Here is a 20,557-nt window from a genome sequence, read left to right as displayed (position 1 = left end):
TGAATTGCTCCATAATGCTAACCAATATTCTTTCTATTACTTGTAAATCTATGTAGGGGGCAGATTGATAGTGCTGAAAAACAGAAGACAATAAACACCTGCTTTTTAATTTGCTATGCTTTTCTTTAAAAAAAAAAAAAAATTAGAGTACATTTCTACAAGTGTAACATTGCATGTTGTATCAGAACTATGCAAGAAAATTTCAGAGCAGAGGAAAATAATTCCTGTTCCAGAACATGAACAAATTGTTTTGTTTAATTTTCACAAATGAAAGTATCAACTCTGTAAACTACTGAAATGTATCTTAGGGAATCAGATAACAGAAAATTGGCAAATGATTTTAAAAAAAATCATTGGAACCAAGGGACAATATTAGAACAAGCACATTCTGTACCTTCTTGCAGAAATGCACAACAGCAGTAGTGCTTAATACTGTTGACTGACTCTGCTTCCATGTTTCTCTGTACAGAGAATTTATCAGGCACCTTCGCCTCTACAGAGCCTTTTATGGTGGCCTGGCTGATCAGCTGTGTAGTAATGAGTTGGCAGCTGCTGATGGACTCCCATGTTGGAATGGAGAAGATGTTGTAAAAAGGTACCTTTTTCACTCTCTTTTGTCTTTTCTTCTGTATTTTTCATTTCTCTAGAATAGCTTTTATGTGGAATCAAGTGCATTGTTTCCCTGAGTATGTGTCAAGAACAGCTTGAAAAACAAGTCAGTATGGGTTTCTTAGGCTTCATCTGAAAATGGTAAAAAAAAAAATCTCCCTGTCTTACTGCTCCTCAGACATTTCTCCTTCAAATTTATGGAGCTTAACCATACTCTGGCTAGAAAAAGAAGACAGACTGGCATTTACAAAATATAACTGGAAATAAATATTAGGATTTTTTTTTTAGCATGATCTTTATAAAATGCTTCTTTTAATATAGAGTTTGTGGTAAGGATCTGGAGATATTTGATTAAAATTTTCTTTAGCTCTGAAGAATGAGCCAGTCTCTTAATATAGGCGGTTTCTCAGGAGAGGGCTATAAGTTAAAACGCTAAAATAAAATATTTTAAAGGTGAAACACATGTATTATTTTACACATGCTCTTGCTTGAGAGGTGTCATTCAGTAGCAATGGCAAAAAAAAAGAGAAAAAATTAATTACTATGCTCTTGGATGAGTATGTTTGGAATAAAAATGTTCTCAACATATAGGACGCTAACATTTGTGGATATCAGATAGACTTTCACAGAAATTATATCTATGCTTTATTACTTATAACAAGTATTTCTTTCAGCAGGAAGTCCTTGTGATGACAGAGATCACAACATTAAGAGGTTAACTGCAATTATGTTTTATACAGATCATGCTTTTAACATTAAGTTTAGGTACTGTCAAAGAATGTGGCCAAAGGCTGTAAGGTGAGCTAATAAAGTGAGAGAGAGCTGGTACTAAGCAGAAAGGGCAGTGACACACTGCATCTTCAGCATAGGTTTATGAGAGGCAGGTGCTCCCTGACTGATGTGATCTCCCTCTCTGACCTCATCTCCTATGGCAAGATGACCTGCTTAGAAGATAAGGGAAAGGCTGTCAATGTCATCTACCTGGATTTTAGTAAAGCTTTTGACACTGTTTCTCACAATATTTTTCTAGCTGCTCATGGCTTGGATGTGTGTATAGTTTGCAGAACTGGTGAGACAGCGCCTTGAATATTGTGTTCAGTTTTAGGTCCCTCACTGCAGGAAGGACGTTGCTGGTGAAGAGACTGAAAAACAACCCATATCAGGAGTGGCTGAGGGAACTGGGTTTTTTTAGTCTGGAGAAGGCTGAGGGGAGACCTCATTGCTCTCTCCAACTCCCTTATAGGTGGTCTCTTTTCAGGTGGCAAGAGATCAGATGTGAGGAAACAGTTGCAAGTTACACCAGATTAGGTTTATATTGGACATGGGAGTAGTCAAGTTTTGGAATTGGCTGCCAAAGAAAGTGATAGAGTCTCCATCCGTTGAAGTATTTAAAAGACATGTGAACATGGCACCGAAGGACATGGTTTAGTGATGGGACTTAAAGAAAGTCAGTTTTAGAAACACATTCAACACGCTCAAACAAATTCTGCAAATTTAAACACAAGGGAAATGTGTTTGAGTGAGAAGGGCTCCTGCCCCGCAGATTGGGCTGAAAAATGATGGTTGAAATGGATTAATGAATCAATCAGATAGTGAAGGGATCTGATGGGAGATGAGCAGCATTGGAAATGGTGATGCTTGGGGACGTTTGGAAGGGAAATGAAGATGTCAGGCAATGGGAACTTGAACTACTGGCAATGATCCTACCCCATGTGCAGACACATCAATTTAGAAGATACTAAATGAATACAAACACAATACAAAAATGGGGGCAGGTCGTCCAAAACAATCTTGATGAAACTCAGCACGAGCCCAGGTACAGCATTTTCAGGAAAATTATGGCAAACTTGAAGAATACTCCTAAAAACATTATGAGAGTAATAGAGAATCTAGAAAACTCAGCTTAAAAAAAAAAAAAAAAAAAAGAAAGAAAGAGTGAAAGATCTGGATTTGTTTAACCTGGAAAAGAAAGAGTGATGGGGAAAATGCAAAGTGCAAACAAGCTGTTGCTAAGAGGGAGGAAAATATCTACTATCTGTTTCTAGAGAAACGGATAATGGCTGGAATATGTAGCAAGCATTTAAAATATAGTAAGATTAAATATTAGTTTTCTAGTGATGAGAACAATGAGGGACAAAAATAGGCAGCTAAGGGGCCTGGCATTTGCCTTGAGGAGGATGTTTAAGAATAGACAGAAAAAGTAATAATAACTCAACTAAAGCCATTTTTTTTTCCATAGAGTTGCAAAGGTGAATTGGATAACCTCCTAAGATCTCCTTCAACCTTCTAATTCCGATTCTAGTATTATCTAAATCCCTTGTTGCCCAACTTGTGTTGTCATGATCTGTGACATTTTAGAAGCAGTAATGACTTGAACAGACATCGCTGCTTTTCTCTGTAAAAACCTGAGTCTGTAAATTTGCTCTCTTTTCTTCTTTTTTTAATCCCTCCCTCCCAACTAGTAGAGTATTAAATAAATATATTGATGAATTCATCCATGCAGGGTTCCTGGCCACTGAAGGAGAGGAAGGAAAAATCGACGTTGTACACATTAATTAAATGCAAATGGATTTTGTTTGTTTCAACATTATTCATCTCTGTTTTTACCTTCTATTTGAAAGTCACGTACCATAGCAGTCGTTGACTGCTTTTTCTGTTGACAAGAGAAAGAAATGCCATAGGCTACATAATGTTAATGTAACTGTAGCAGCACCTGAAGAGATTGCTAAGTGCTTACTGTGTCTGTGTTTCTCTCTTGAAGCAGCAACAACACTGGAAACAGAAGATAGATATGTTTTTAAAAAATCTTTGCTGCTCTTCTTTCTCCTTTTCATTGCATTTTTATAAAGGAAGTAGGTTAGGACTTTAACAGCTGTAATATCATATTTCATGTAAATCTTATAGCCTTCACCATATTTCATACCACCTAGAGATTATCAAGTATGGATGGGAAAAGGTCAGAAAAATAGAAAAGAGAGTATTATTGAAATGAAAGCTTACCTAACAGTTTTCGTATACTTCTGATAATTCCTTTTTGCTTCAGGTCTTTTTTTTTAAATGATTTTTAATAACAGTAATGTTATGACTATGCTGTGCTTGATTCTGAAAATAGAACTTGTCCTGAGCCTAGGCTATTACATGGTGTAGGTTCACATTTTTATCAAAACTAAGAATCCCTAAACATGTCAGACAAGATTTGTAGTTGACAAGACTTTCAGGAGCAAGACTATTCTTGCAAGGTCCATTTTACTGCAGAATGAGGGATGGGACTTCTAAGAGGAGTAGATTCTTTCCACTTTCAGCCTTTCCACTGTTTTAGACAGTTGTGTGACTACAATGGTTGGTCATGAAAACATCTCTTTTAAAGGCATAACTGAATCCTGTGATGATATACCCAGACTTTAGTGTTATAGGTTTCACGAGGTTCAATGGAAAAAGAGGAATTACAATTAATAAGTTATGCATACCAAAGCAAGTGAAAAAATTGCATGCAGGAGTTCAGAATTTCAGCTGTGACTTATCTGTAAAGCTAAAGTAACAGGAATTGTGCAAATGAAGAGGAGGGGAGAGGGGGAGGGAGAGAGAGAGGGAGGGGAAAGGGAGACGGAAGGGAAAGCGGGGGAGAGGAAAGGAGAGTGGTTTAACTGACATTTATGCAGCTTTGATTGCCTGGAGCACATAGCTGGAATGTGAACAGGGATGAATTAAACATCCATAGAGGAGAGCTGAATGTGTATTTTGCATCTCGAGACCTGTGATTCTACTGGAACTAAAATAGATGTGAGAGAAGGAAATAGTAAAATTATATGTGTTAAAGGATTCAAAAGTAATGGGGATTATTAAAAACAGCTAATCAAGTTTGGGAGGAAGAATTTCTTATGAAATACAAATCAAAAGTATCCAAATTAAGAGGAACTAAACAGCATGATTGATTTTAATTGCTGAACAAGCTGTTAGAAAGTGATTATAATAAGCATCTATCATCGAATAAATGTTTAGCACAGCTCTTAGTCTGGGGAAAAGAATTTTCTCCTTCTATTCTTAAGTATTCTGAAACAAAAGTACAATCCTGCATCATTTCTTAGCCAAGAAAACCAGATAAATGGTGGTATAAAGAAATACAATGAATTCCTCTTAGTTTTTTTCTATTTGAGATAGTTCTCACTTTATAATGAGGCAGAACTAAAATTACTATTAAAGTCACCACTTGCCACCTACGCAAAAGATTTGCCTGAGCAACTTGAAATGTAAGAATAGCCCATTGTGGCTTTTACTGCTTTGCCTCATATGCTATTGCCAGCAAGGATCAGCAACAGATGCTTAGAGAAAAGCAATTATAAATACGCACTTCCTAACAACTGGCGAATTTGGCAATGCCTGCCCCAGAACTGTGAATGTTCAGTCTTCCCATGAGCTCATAAAATTGTAGTACCAATAGCATTATAAGACAAATTAACCAGAATTGTTCATATACCAAGTCAACTTACGAGATAAATAAAGGATAAAGATATTTGTAGGTAGATGATTTCTAATGAAAGTGAGAATTTAAAAATGTGATTTAAAAATGAATCTTCACAGTTTTGCTTTGACATTCAGAGTATCATAGAACTATAGAATTGTTTGAGTTGGAAGGGACCTTTAAAGGTCATCTAGCCCTACTCCTCTGCAATGAGCAGGGACACCTACAGCTAGATCAGGGTGCTCAGAGCGTCATCCAGCCTGACCTTGAATGTCTCCAAGGGTGGAGTTTCCACCACCTCTCTGGGCAACTTGTTCCAGTGCTTCACTGCCCTTATCATGAAAAGCTTTTTCTTTAGATCCAATCTAAGTCTCCTCTCCTCTAGTTTGAAACCATTTCCCCTTGTCCTATCACAACAGACCCTGCTAAAGAGTCTGTCCACTTCCTTCTTGTAGCTTTGCTTTAGATACTGAAAGGCTGCTCTTAGGTCTCCCCAGAGCCTTCTCTTCTCGAGGCTGAACAGCCCCAGCTCTCTCAGCCTGTCCTCATAGAGGAGGTGTTCCATCCCGTGGATCATTTTTGTGGCCCTTCTCTGGACACGCTTCAACAGGTCTATGTCTCTTCTGTACTGAGGACTCCTCATGTGGATGCAGTATTCCAGGAGAGGTCTCACCAGCATAGATTGGAGGGGCAGGATCACCTCCCTCGCCCTGCTGGCCATGCTTCTTTTGTTGCCGCCCAGGATACAGTTGGCTTCTGGGCTGCGAGATCACGTCGCTGGCTCATGTCCAGCTTCCCATCTGCCAGTACCCCCAGGTCCTTTACGGCAGGACTGTGCTCAATCCTTTCATTCTGCAGCTTGTACTGATATGGGCATTGCTGTGACCCAGATGCAAGACCTTGCATTTGGCTTTGTTGAATCTCATGAGGTTCACCTGGTCCCACTGCTGAAGCCTATCTGGATCTCTCTGAATGACATCCTGTCCCTCAGGCATTTCAACCTCACTCCATAGCTTGATGTCATCCACAAACTTGCTGAGGGTGCACTCAATCCCACTGTCGATGACTTTGATGAAGATATTAGAGTCCCAGTACAGACCCCTGAAGTATGCCACTCATTACTGATCTCTATCTGGATGTTGAGCCATTGACCACCATGCTCTGGGTACAATCTTGCAACCAATTCCTTGTTCATCATGCAGTCCAGCCATCAAATCCATATATTCCCAATTTGGAGAGAAGGATGTTATGGGGGACTGTATTAAAGGCCTTACTGAAATCCAGAGAAATGACATCAGTGGCTCTTTCCTTATCCACTGATGCAGCTACACCACTATAGAAGACCACTAGAGTGGTCAGGTAGGACTTGCCTTTTCCACTGAAAAAAAAAACAAGCCAACCTAAAGTCTAAAGTATTTCTATTTTGAACTGCTGCTACCCCTTTATGGATGCTTGAAAGTTCTCACCAGCATATTACACCTGGGCTGTACTGAAGAATCAGGACATCTAACCTGTAAGAATACATGGCACCAAAGCTTCTCCCTGAATTCAGGAGAATTTTTTCATTACAATTTATAAATTTGCATTTGGAAAAGTGCTGGTGCCAAGATATGTTTGATGTCTTATCAGCAACACCATTAGTTTTATCAACAGCACCATTAGTTTTACCACCAACAGCCCCGAAAGAAATATCATTAACATCCTATTATGATTATAAGAAGAATGAGAGAGTCTCATGAGAATCTTTTTCACCATCAATGTAGAAAACAAAAGGCATTTCTACTTCTGTCAACAACATATCATTCAATAATAAAATAATGATATTTGTCGCTGTACTAGTTTTCTGATATAACTTTTTGTCGTCTTTTGTTTTGAGAAACTTCAAATACTGTTTTTTGGTTAGCTTAGTGAATTCGGGAATGTAAACTATTCCAGAGGAAGACAAAAAGTAGAAGAAGAAATAATATTGATTTAATGATAGACTGTTTAAAAACTGTGTAGTTTATTTAATATCTGTAATTCTGATCTCTCTGTCACTTCCTTTTAGGAGATCCAAGTCTGATATCCATGGAAAAAATTAAATGGCATATAATTCATTTGCTTAAATTATTTGTGGGTTTTGTTCTCTATTTTGTCAGGAAGTATACACACAAAACCATTCCTGCTTTAATAACTGTAATATCAGTTTTCAACATTTGCTTAGATAAGATTAATGACATTGCAAGATGTAATTTTTTTTATTTATTTGAATTTTTTAAAAGCAGTAAAGTATATTTTTCATTTGATTACCTCTAAATAAATGATCTGTTTTTCCTTCCGTTTGCTTGAGCAAATGTATATAGTTTTTTGTAGTGTTTGCCGTAGAAATGTTTGAATCCTTCATTGTGCATAGCAGGGGTTATAATGGAAGGGTTCAAACACTGGGTTAATTTATTTTTAATAAGTTGGTAGTAATTTACAAAATGTATGGTCTTTCAAACTGAAAAGTATGATTCAAGCCATGTTGAATAGCATTCATAAAGTCTCAGAAGGCAGCTGAAGGATAGAGGAGAGAAAGAACAGTGACCAAACTCATGGAATGATTTTGAATTCGGTCATCATAATACTTTCATTATGGAGTGTTTTATTCTATCATTTTATGCAGCCATTAAAAAAAAAAAAAAAAAAAAAAAGATTTACTCCAGAATTTAGTATTAGAGATCTGATAATTCTTAGAGGTTTTCATAGGGAGTTCAGGGCCACTTTTCCATAGTTCTCTACATACAACAGTGAAGGCAAAAAATCTGTAATTTTTTGTATAGTATGACTTGACATTTTTACTTACGAAAACTCATGCAAAAAAATTTGCTGCATTCTTCAAAAATAAACAAATAACATAAATAACTATGAATGATTGCAGATTATAATAGACAGAATATTTGTGTATTAGTGCTTCACTAAAGTTGTTATAAAATGAATACAATCTAATTGGATTCAAATTTGAAATACAAGATATTTTTCAAAAAATACGTTTAGTCAGATTTTACAATGAGATTGCTTGCATGCATTGATATTCTGAAGCATTTCATATTTCTAAAAGCAAGTTATTTATTGCTGCTACCCTTGGCAATTTAATACAACAGCTCTCACTGTATTATTTAAACAATATTTGAGTTGTGAAAAATCTCAGGAGTCCTCTTTCACTGCATTGTTCACAGTGGTGCTGTATCAACACTGCAGACTTACCAGTCCAGGCAGGAAACTTCTGAGTACTGATGACTGTATAAGTGTTCACCACTACAGTGTTTACAGGTTTTCCTTCCCACCTTAGAAATGATAAGTTGCATCAGCTAAAGACTTTTGACAGAGCTGTAGGTCAGATTTTCACTTAGCATCCTGCACCAACTGGATATATACTAGTGAAACTTAAGATTCTGCTGGTTGGGTTGTTTCTTTCTTTCTTTCTTTGCTTTTACATCTTTACAGCAGGCTTAGTTGCTTCAGTTACTTTTGAGCAGATTTAATTTTAGAGATCTGGAAATTGGTTAGGATTCTTGTCTTATGAGAAAACCACTGATTTTTCATATGTGTCTAATCGTGGTAGTTTGCAGTAAGTTGTTCTCTACATATAAACAACTATTTTGCTTTGTAGTTCCATTTTAGTGGATATTCAGTAAATTATTATGTATATAGTCTCAGTGCCATTTATGTAATATAGCTGATAACAAATTAGTATTCATATTATTTCATTAATGCATTTCAAAGAATGTCAGTTCTCTTTATTTTTTTGTAGAAATGGATATTATCCTTTCCAACTGTATCTAATTCTTCTTGCTGCTTTTGCAGTTAATAGAATCATTATTTCCTCCTTAATGAAGTAAAACTAATCTGCCATTCATAAGTGTGTCTATGAGCATCTACTTCAAAAATACTGTGTTTTCTGTTCTCTTTAATAAAAGTTATGATTTCTTATCTTCCTTAGCAGCTCATCTTCTTCTTATGCTCCTTTAGGATTATATGATGGGAGACACAAACTGGCTTATATTCATTACAGAGACTGTTTTGTTCTAGCTATTGCTATTCTGACACTGCATTCTCAGGGTCTAAGTATTTTTTAGCACTTGTCCACATGTGGGCACTCAAGGAAAATTAGGCTGAACTAATGAAGGTTGTGAATTTAAAAATCAGTGTTGCTAGCTCATTTTTGACTCAGTTCATTGAATGACAAACCAAATTGAAGACACTTCGATTCAGAAAGAATTTTAATTATGAAAGTGTGGTATCTCATAAATTTAATGATGCTTTGGTAGCCTGATATATTCTAAGTGATATTTTGAGTTTACCCATGTAGACAAGCACAAATCAGGATTAGTTCTCTATGAAAAAGATTGAAGCAAAAACTAATGAATGAGTGGCCTGGGAAGAATACGGGAATGCCATCCAGATATGCAGTGATGGGGTCAGGAAAGCCAAGATGCAGATGGAACTAAACTTGGCTAGAGATGTGAAAAGTAACAAGAAGGGATGCTACAGGTACATTGGTCAGAAGAGATGGGCAAAAGAGAGTGTACCCTGTATGATGAATGAGAAGGCAAAATTGGCTTCAACAGACATGGAGAAGGCTGAGGTACTCAAAGAGTTCTTTGCCTCAGTCTTCACTGGCTGTCAGGCTTCTCATGTCTCTTGGGCCCCTGAACTACTTACTGTACAAGGGTTAGGGGAGCAAAAGCCCTCCCACTGTAAGCAAAGAGCAAGTTTGAGGCCACATGGCAACACTGAATGTGTACAAGTCTGTGGGGTCAGATGATCTGCATCCACGGGTTCTGAAGAAACTGGCTAATGTGGTTGCCAAGCCGCTTTCCACACTGAAAGGTCAGGGCAAAGACCCTGTTGTCTGGAAAAAGGAAAACATCACTCCCATTTTTAAACAAGGGAGAAAGGAAGACCTGGGGAACTGCAGGCTGGTGAGCCTCACCTATGTGCCTGGGAAGATCATGGAGGAGATCATCCTGGAAGTTAAGGCACACATGAGATGAGGAAGTGATCCAAGATAGCCAGCATGGCTTCACCAAGGGCAGACTATGCCTGACCAGTCTGGTGTCCTTTTATGATGGAGTAACAGCATCCATGGACAAAGGAAGAGCAACTGATGTCATCTGCCCGGATCTGTTGAAGGCCTTTGACATGGTCCTGCACCACATCCTTATCTCTAAGTTGGAGTGATATGGATTTGAAGACTGGATTCAGAGGATAAGGAATTGGTTGCATGGTCACAACCAAACGGTTGTGGTCAACAGCTCTGTGTCCAGGTGGAGGCTGGTGATAAGTGGTGTCTCTCAGGGGTCAGTCTTGGGGCCAATGCTCTTCAATAGCTTTAAAAGTGATATAAGACAGTGGGATCAAGTGTACCCTCAGTAAGTTTGCTGATGACACCAAGCTGAGTGGTTCAGTTGACACAATAGAAGGAAGAGATGCCATCCAGAGCGACCTGGACAGGCTAGAAAAGTGGGCCCATGAGAACATAATGAGATAATTGAGGGTAGCCCTATGGAGAAGGACTTCAGGGTACTGATGGGTAGCAAGCTGGACATGAGCCAGTAGTGTGTGCTTGCAGCCTTAGAATGCCAGCTGTATCCTGGGCTTCATCAAAAGAGTGATGGCCAGGAGGGCAAGGGAAGCAATTGTCCCCCTCTACTCTGCCCTCTTGAGACCACATCTAAAGTATCTGTAGTACTGCATTCAGGCCTGGGGCCCCCAGCACAAGAAAGATGGGAAGCAGTTGAAGTGGGTCCAGAGGAGGGCCACAAAATTGATCAGAGATCCTATGAAGATAGGCTGAAGGAGCTGGTCTTGATCAGCCTGGAGAAGAGAAGGCTCCGGGGAGACCTCATTTTGGCCTTCTAGTACTCAAAGGGAGCTTATAAGCAGGAAGAGGACTGACTTTTTACATGGTCTTATAGTGATATGACAAGGGGAGGTGGCTTTACACTAAATCGAGTGACCCATCTGGTGGATGAGGGAAAGGCTGTTGATGTGGTCTACCTAGACTTCAGCAAAGCCTTTGACACTGTCTCCCACAGTATTCTCCTGGAGAAACTGGCAGCCTGTGGCTTTGACAGGTACACCCTTTGCTGGGTAAGGAGCTGGCTGGAGGGCCGGGCCCAGAGAGTGGTGGTGAATGGAGTTAAATCCAGCTGGTGACTGGTCACAAGTGGTGTTCCCCAGGGGTTGGTGCTGGGGCCTCTCCTCTTCAATATCTTTATTAATGACCTGGATGAGGGCACTGAGAGCACCCTCAGTAAGTTTGCAGACGACACCAAGCTGGCAGGAAGTGTCGATCTGCCTGGGGGTAGAGAGGCCCTACAGAGAGATCTGGACAGGCTGGATGTCTGGGCTGAAGCCAATGGGATGAGCTTCAACAAGACCAAGTGCCGGGTCCTGCACTTAGGCCGCAACAACCCCAGGCAATGCTACAGGCCTGGGGCAGAGTGGCTGGAAGGTTGTGTGGAGGAAATGGACCTGGGGGTATTGGTTGATGCTTGGCTGAGCATGAGCCAGCAGTGTGCCCAGGTGGCCAAGAAGGCCAATGGCATCCTGGCTTGTATCAGAAATAGTGTTGCCAGTAGGAGTAGGGAGTAGTGTCCCGCTGTACTCAGCCCTAGTGAGGCCCCACCTTGAGTACTGTGTCCAGTTTTGGGCCCCTCACTGCAAGAAAGACATTGAGGCCCTGGAGCGTGTTCAGAGGAGGGCGACGAAGCTGGTGAGGGGTCTGGAGCACAGGCCTTATGAGGAGCGGCTGAGGGAGCTGGGATTGTTGAGTCTGGAGAAGAGGAGGCTCAGGGAAGACCTTATCGCTCTCTATAACTACCTGAAGGGAGGTTGTAGTGAGCTGGGGGTCAGCCTCTTCGCTCTTGTAACTGGTGACAGGACGCGGGGGAATGGCCTCAAGTTGCACCAGGGGAGATCCAGGCTGGACATTAGGAAATACTACTTTTCTGAAAGAGTGGTCAGCCGCTGGAACGGGCTGCCCAGGGAGGTGCTTGAGTCACAGTCCCTGGAGGTGTTCAAGAAACGTTTAGATATAGCGTTGAGAGACATGGTTTAGTGGGGTTATTGGTGGTAGGTGGATGGTTGGACTAGGTGATCTTGTAGGTCTTTTCCAACCTAGCTAATTCTATGATTCTATGATTCTATGATTCTAAAAGAGGGGAGATTCAGGTTAGATATTAGGAAGAAATTTTTTACTCAGAGTGCAGTGTGGCACTGGAACATTTTGCCCAAAGTTGTGCATGCCCCATCCCTGGAGGTGTTCGAGGTCAGGTTGGATGGAAAGCATGACCTAGTGGTTGGCAAACCTGCCCACAGCAGGGGGAAGATGATCTTTAAGGTTCATTCCAACCTAAGCCATTCTATGATTCTATGAAAAGGAAACATGAATGAGCTCACATATGCCATGCTGCAGGCTTAGTAAGTAAGAATGTGTGTAAATCTGAAAGTTCAGTGTTCAACAGGATGTCATATAGGAAGTTATTGTGAAGTACAGGTGAAAGCAACATAATTAAATTGTCAGACATGTAACTGGAGACTGTACAGATTCCCCCCATATTCTCCCTGTATGCACTGTAGCATTCTGGTGTGTAATACTGCTCCTCCTCCTAAGAATAAAGCAAAGGAATCTGGGGATGGAGTCTCTGTCTTACTAATCTTCATACACATATTTTGGCAACATTCATGTCTTGTATTAATAAGAACTTGCACTGTTGAAACTTGCCGTATTCTTTATCTCTTCTACTTTAGGTATTTGTGAAGAAATGCATATCTGAATTGGCATTTTGACCTTTCTCAGTGAAGACATAAATGGGCCCTTGCAGGATGCAGTTCATTTAGTCTTCCAAGTAGCTGGATAGAATTTCCTAGAAGGCTGTGTTTCTCTCCATTTGCTCTAAAGGTCATTAATGTAGGTGTCTAAAGGCAGTGATAGAATTTACATTATGAAAGTCTAAAATATCTAGAAACTCAGATGTATTTAAACAACTAATGCAAAGTGTCTACATTAAGAGGAAAACAAAATACACTAAACGCTAGGTGGTAAAATATGCTCCACTAGGAGGAGATTGATCCAAAACCATTTTGCATAAGCTTTGAGTATTTCACAAGTAATAATAATAATAATAATTTTTTTAAAAATGATTAGTTTCTAAAAGTAATATGCAGCAGTGCTGATCAGTTTTTGGTAGTGCTGGTCTTCTGGTCAAATTGATGTATAAATATAATGTGGGATAGAAGGATTGTGCAGGACCAAGTAACATGCTTGCATTTACTTAGTAACTTTGATCAAAGATGGAACATATTATTGAATAAGGTATACAATCTTATGTTTTGCATAGTTTCCTAAAGCTGGTTGATTATAAGGGTTAAATAAAAATAGGAATGGATTTGAGATACAGGGTGATTGTGGAAAAAATAGAATTTCCTCAGTTTTAAATCTCCAGTTCTTATATAGTGTTATGAAATTGGTATGTTTTTGTCCTTTATTCCAATTACATTGACAGGAACATCTGAGGGAAACTTATGTTCCCATTCATGATCATGTTTCTTCACACTCTTCTTTTCTCTCGCTTTAATATCCTGATGTCTTTAAAACCTTCTCTGAATTACACATAAGGGCGGCAGTAACAGAGGAAGTAATAAGCCTATCCTACGTTACAGTCTAATAAAACTGCAGATTTTTGTTTGTTTGTTTGTTTGTTTAATGAACTATTTCCAGAAGCTACACAGATATCATGGCAGATACCTAGGATGATTGCTTTCAGTTCGAACATCAAAGCAGTATATTATATTCTACCTAGAGGAGTATAATATATTATTAGTTCCTCCTGAAATCCTTGCAGAGAAGCTGTTTGAAATAAATAAAAACTAATTTAAAAGTCTGAACAGGCAAATCTTTTGGTAGAAGGATGTTTTATTTTCTGTTCAAAACTATTATCGATGTGGTCAGTTAACAAATAGCAGCACCAAATGGAAGAGCAGTACTGAACAGTACAAGAATTCTAGAGAGCAGCTAGTGGAGAAAGACTTCATAAGCCATTATAGTTTTTGTTTTATTTAAACAAAGGTCTTGTGTGTTTGCAGATTACCACTTTACTTTCCTCAGTTTCTTGAGAAGCAATTCCAAGATCAAGGCAAATGGTTCTTTATTGCATTCATCTCTAGTGCAGGACTGATATGACTATCATTCAAACCAATGAAAGCTCGTTCTGGAGTGCTGCCCTTCTGCCTTTTGACAGCACAGACTGTACTTACAGAGATCTTGGCAGTAACGATTTCATTTCAAACTTGTATTTTTATACCTAGATAATTAGTTTTTCAAAGGAAATTCTTCCAGCCAGTTCAGGAATTGATAACTAGCCTGTGCCACCCCTTATCTACTTTTAACTATTTAGTAAAGGAATATATTTGAGAGAAAAAGAAAGTTTCAGTCAATATTGTTGATTCTTTTGGTTTCATATCTTTAAAATGCCATGTTTGAGTGTACAAGGAAGACTTCATTTGGAGAATGAAATTCAACTGACATCTTTTAGCTATGCAAAATTTTGGTCTTACCTGAACTTCTTGAGTCTATATAGTCAGTGGAGAGAGCCATGCCCTAAGTAGTGCTTGTGAACTGGCTGTTTTTACCCTCTAACCACAGCATAGAGGAGCTGCAAAGCTTACATAACCTGAATCTTGCCCTCAAGAACATACAAGTCAGATGGAAAAAGGCTTGCACCGAAACAGAATAAATGGAATGAATTCCTTACGTATGTCATGACTCTCAAAAAGAGACTACAGATATGGGTTGCTTCTACTATGTGCCTGAGGGAGCTGTAAGTTACAGGTGTAACACTGTGAACCACCTGCAGAAGACGATCACTGAAGCTGAAAGTTTTCTGAACATCGGCTAAGCTCAATTAATCACTTTTCCCTGCATCCTTCTTTCAGATTCCTCTAGGATTTGAACTCCACTGTAGAGAAAGAGCTTAAGTGGCAGATGCTTCAACACTGCTCTTGGAACAGTTCACACTGATAGATGCAGCACATACGATGAGTCAAACAGATGCTCATGACAGGAAAAACTCTTGTCTCAGCTGTGTACACAAATTGGAGTGGAGTACATGAAGAGAATCCATATGTAAAAAGATCCTACACTTGTTCAGATGAGCAGTTTCTGTAAGACTTCCATCAAATTTTAAACGGCTTGTGATTAATGTTGCCTTTTTCCCTCTTTCCATAAACAGGAAAGAGAACTTAAATATAAGGAAGTTAACATTTGGTATTGTTTTGAGTAAGCAAATTATTGTTTCATAGGGAGACAACAAATTCTTTCTTTGGGGATACAACATTGCATTTCCTAGGAAGCTGCACATCCTAGGAACAGGTTCAACATGTTCCTAAAGCTGAATTCACTCCACTTAGGAAGAGCTTTTCAGGAGACATGCAAAACTAGAAAAATTCTCCAGTTGATTTAATTATGGGGAGAATGACTTAGGGGATAAATGAAATCCAGCAACTGAAATATACTAAGATGATATGGCAGAAGTGGAGATTTCATCCTGAGGTCAGCTTCCGTTTGGGGAAGGTAAGAGTGAGGACTGGCATTGTGAAATGAAAGGGTCCCAACTATGGGAAATTATACTAAAAGTATTCAGGTATGTCAGTAGTTGAAGGGAAAGGAGAAAACACCTGGAAAGCAAGCTGGAATTCCAGTAAGACATGATGTTGCTATTACCTACATCTATCTCTAAATATCATTGCAATTCTATACAACTTTGCATTTAGTGAAATTAAAATTTATTTTTTCTGCTTTTTCCATAGTTGTTCTCTTCAGTTCAAACAAATTATAATATCTTGGTAACATCAGAAATAAACTTTCTGCTGAAAAATATTGCTTCCAAACCAAAGAAATCCAGCACCAAAATAGTCTCAATGAAAATAACCCATGACAAATCCAAAATAAACATGTTGTACCGTGTTAAAATTAGCATTCCTATTATCTTGAGACATGTTCTCCACACCCTCACCCTCTTTCCCCTCCTCTCCAACCTCTTTCCCTCTCCCCAATTAAAAATAAAAAATGGACACCTGGCTACTAAGAACATTGTGACGATGATGTGTACTCCCATGGCTCTCTGTTGAAATGAGATCACTTTCCTGAAATATTTGGAAATCTTTCTCCAAAGCAGATTTCCAACTCATAGACTGGAAAATTGAATAGGTAGTAGTCCTTCACAGCTGCCAAAAATAAACAATCCCTGTCCAGCTGACTAACAAATGAAGATACTTGTTTACAAAGCATATAATTAAATCACAAGAATCACTGTCCCGAGACAGTGTGGAAGCAGAAAGTATACCTGGGTTCAAAGAAAGGTTAGGCAAATTAATGCAAGAATTTGTCAAGGACTACTGATGCTAACTTTATCAGTATAATATAGGATATAATATATAGGATATACTCCTGTCTTCTATAACTTGCCAGAAGCTAGGAGGCTGTACCCAAGAGAAGTCAGAAAGTATTAATGTTTTCATCTCAGTTTCTGCTGACTGACCCTAGAGAGTGGTTGCTGTTACTAAATTAGAGCTTCCTGAGTGGTGACATTTCTACAAGAATTATTTTAATTTCTTCTCCACGATACTGCAGTGGGGATTTCTGAATCATCTTCATCTTACACACAAAAAAATAGATATTGATGGACACTCATGTGGATATAAACAATTATAATCTAATGATCACTCCCACTTGTATGTTCATATCAAGGTCTGTGTATGGTGGATCCAGAGTTCTGCTTTTCAACAGTCAGTCAAAACGAGGAGTCAGGAGCTAGAGATTATAGCAGAAATATTTTGAATTATTAGGGGCTTCTCAATTGTAATACAAGCATGATTTTTTTTTCTTATTTTCATACAGTATCAAGAGCTCAAATTGTTACACAATTTCCTGTTATTTTTTTCCCCTCCCTCTATTGTGAGCTCTTCTTCTCTCTCTCTGTTTTTTTTTTCTTTATCTCATATTTGCACTTCTTGATCAGCCAGTTTTTCTCAAAACTTTCCATATTATTTTCTTTCCTTTGTCTTCCACTTTGCTCTTTTCCTCTTTACAGTCCATTTATTAATTGTTACTTCTTTAGAGTTACATTAATCATGCAGCAATGACAGAGTGGACTTTGCCTTTTTGTTTTGTTCCTGGTATCCAAAAATAAGGTCAGCAAATGAAATGAGATGGTTTATGAGTATTCTGGGATGGAGTCCTTGTTCTCTGGAATTCTGTGAGGAATTCTGAGAGGCAAAATGCATTTTAAACAAATCAGAAACATGAATTAGTTTTGTTTTTTTTTTCCCCCGTCATTGCATCTTATATTTTCCTGATATAAATTCAAGTGACTATTAAAATTATTCCTTCTAATGATTTATGGAACGATATGCATGATGTATGTGAGAAAGCTAGAAATCAGCATTGGTTTCAAATACTTGTAATGGTGACTATAGTTTGTATTTCATAACCATGTTAAAAGAAAAACTGAAAAGAAAAAAAAAAACTTAAAAAAATGGGATTTTTTTTAGGGCTATGGTAATACTCATTTGAACCATACCCAGTCTGCTTAGGCCACAATCGTTCACTGTTTTTTTGAAGTTTCATTTGCTCCACATATTCATTGCATTGCCAATTGCACACTGAGAGAAGCAAAAATATTAGGTTAACGTTAACAGTGACTGATTTTTCCTTTTGGTAATCCTCAGGAGAAAGCTGTTGTATCAGGAGATGCAGTTGCTGCATCCTGTGTTGCCACCCAGTGGAGAAGACTGTAAATTCTTCTTATTACAGGCTCAGAGAACTTTGCTACTCATGGGCAGTCTGTCCTTTATTAAATATAGTGCTTGCTTTTGTTGTTTTCAGTAGCTGTGATTCAGTTTTGAAAGGTAAACTAGCAGAGCATTTAAGGTGAAAGCCTCCAGGGTTTACCTGTGTTCTGTAGATATTTTTCAGTTTTAACCAGGGCATTATATGACATATAACATCCTCATGCAACAATATATCTCAATTTGTATAAGCATTAAAAACTGCCTAGAATGGCAGCAGATCAGAGCTGTGATTTGCAGCAGTGTCTTGAATTTTACAAAAAAAAATTCTTTAATTTCAAGTTCTTATTAGTTAGGCCATGTGCTTTTCAACCCCTAACACAAATGATGAGTGATGACTTGATGTGGCCTTAGCTATGTATAAACAATCAGTTCACAGCTTTGAGGAATGAGCAATACAGGCCTGTCTATATTATTGAATTATCTGAGTCATTCTGTACAAACAGCACCTAGGTGTTTGGAAAGCTATACAAAGCTAGTTAGGCAAGTGTTGGCAACCACCAGTATGTAAGTAGTGTCTCATGAGGAAATACTTTAAACATTTAAAGGAAGGACACTTGAGAAAGGTGAAAAAGTAAAAACAAAACAAAAAAACCCCACAAAAACAAACAAACAAACAAAACTCAACAAAACCCAGAGACACTGATCACTGTAAGGAACAGATACGGAAACCAAGACCAAAACTTCCATATCAAATCAGTTCTTGAGCAGCTGTAACTTTCCCCTGGTCCATGAGTCCAAGGGTGTCCAGAGCAGAGCAAAAGAAGGCTCCCTCTCTTGTCTTGTTACTGAACAGCCAGTATTTCCACTTTTCAAATTCTTCCCCCAAAGTCTTTTCAGTGAGAAGGAAGGAGAGGCAGGCAAGGCTGATTCTAATTGCAGTGTCTCACTTGGAGTTTCCAGATGTCGCTCAAGCATGGACTGCATAAGCTACAGCGGAAAGCTGCAGAAGGGAAGGCACAGCGCAGTGTTAACTATGCCTCTCACATCCAACACACACAGTCAAACCACGAGGGGGCAATATACAGGTAATAATTGCCAAAACAAGGGATGTCCAAACTTTTGGCAATGACATGAGTGAGGCATGATTGTGAAATGAGGGATATTTCTCGCTGGTAAGATAGATAAAAGCCTAGTAGAGAGCCACCATCAAATTTTAATTTGAGTTGAATGTCCTATTGCAACTCTATACATTCCATTTTAAAATTTGCAGGTAAGTATATTTTGTAGACTGAAAACTGAGTAGAAAATATACCAAGAAACTGTTTTTTTTTTTTTTTTTTTTGGCAACTCATTCTCAAATTCCTTTATCAAAACGGAAAGCTCAGCTGCCTATTTTTCTCTGTTCACAGGACTGTGGTTAGACCATGTATCTAAATGCATAGAGTGATTTGCCATAACTTGAGTCACCACTGCACTGTCCGCTACCCTTGCCCGATTTCAGCCCAGACAGCATTAATAGGACACTGATGTTTGGTTGTTTCTGAGCGATCGATGCATACCTGGGACCAGGCCGGGTCGCTCAGTGGGGAATAGATGCCATCACGATGGCATGGGGCGGAGGTGGGGCACAGTAATGGCCAGGCCAGGTTGCAATGCAGCCTGCAGGCTGTGAGTTGGACATGCCTGCTCTAAACAAACTCCTGTCAGTTTGCTAGCCCAAGCATGCTGTAGGTGGGTTTACAGAAGGCACACATTATACCTACATATATTCACTTTTCCTCAGAATTTGTAAATTCTCTGAATCAGGTATTTGGTAGCCACTTTTTTTTCCATGTGGAATTGGCATAGTAAGTTCAATGTTTTATGATGAAATCTAAAACACAGATAAAAGTAAATACTAAGAAAAAAAGTACATATTTCAAAATGTTAGAATTAATATATATTTCAAAATTCTTATGTAAGCCTATCTTTGTAGTCATGAAAGGGCTAGCAAATGTAAACTTGCCAAAAAATGACTGATTACCAAGATTTAAGAATGCAGAGTAATAAGAGTATTGTCTACTAATAAATGAAACGTGTGGTGTGCAGCATGCAAATTTTCAAAAGGAGTGTATAGAGTTGCAATTAGACATTCAACTCAAAGAGAAATTTTATGATGTCTCTCTACTAGACTTTTATAAGCACTGTCGTACCAGAGAAAAACATCCCTCAGTTCAGAATCACGCCTGATTCACATCATTGCTTTTTGGCAGTATGTACATTTGTTAAGAACTATTTTCAAAGGTGAAGCACAGGAAGAGCAAAATTAGATCAAAAATCTCTGAGGAACATCTGGAGAAGTCACTAAGAATTGCAGCCACTTCCATCGAAACATACATTGATGCATTAGTTTCACAAAACTGAGGTCAAGTATTCCACTAGTTTTACATTTTTGTCACCCCCTTTTTTATGTTTTAATAAAAAATATCTTTTTAAAAAAGGTTTTGTTACTTATATACATAAAATATGTTATATATTTTACATGTAGCCCAAGACAATTCCTCTTCACTCAGTGCGGTGCAGGGAAGCCAAAAGGTTGGACACCTAAGGTCTAGTCCAATGTTCAATTCTGAGTAGACCCAGAGATTAGTTACTCAGGACTGTATCAAGCTGAGTCTTGGATATTTTCAGTGG

At 38.6% G+C, this 20,557-nt stretch overlaps 1 protein-coding gene across 1 annotated transcript in view; it reads left to right on the top strand.

The window, feature by feature from the left end:
• Nucleotides 1–20,557, top strand: part of GPC5 (glypican 5) — a 361,698-nt gene that overhangs the window by 117,509 nt on the left and 223,632 nt on the right. The window contains exon 5 of the mRNA XM_021416707.1: nt 470–595. Coding sequence (XP_021272382.1) covers nt 470–595 — 126 coding nt within the window. The remainder of the gene's footprint in view (nt 1–469; nt 596–20,557) is intronic.

The sequence above is a fragment of the Numida meleagris genome, chromosome 1, assembly GCF_002078875.1.
Source record: "Numida meleagris isolate 19003 breed g44 Domestic line chromosome 1, NumMel1.0, whole genome shotgun sequence".
Lineage (NCBI taxonomy): Eukaryota > Metazoa > Chordata > Aves > Galliformes > Numididae > Numida > Numida meleagris.
The sequence above is the reverse complement of the archived record's forward strand: the minus strand, read 5'-3'. Positions and strand labels throughout refer to the sequence as shown.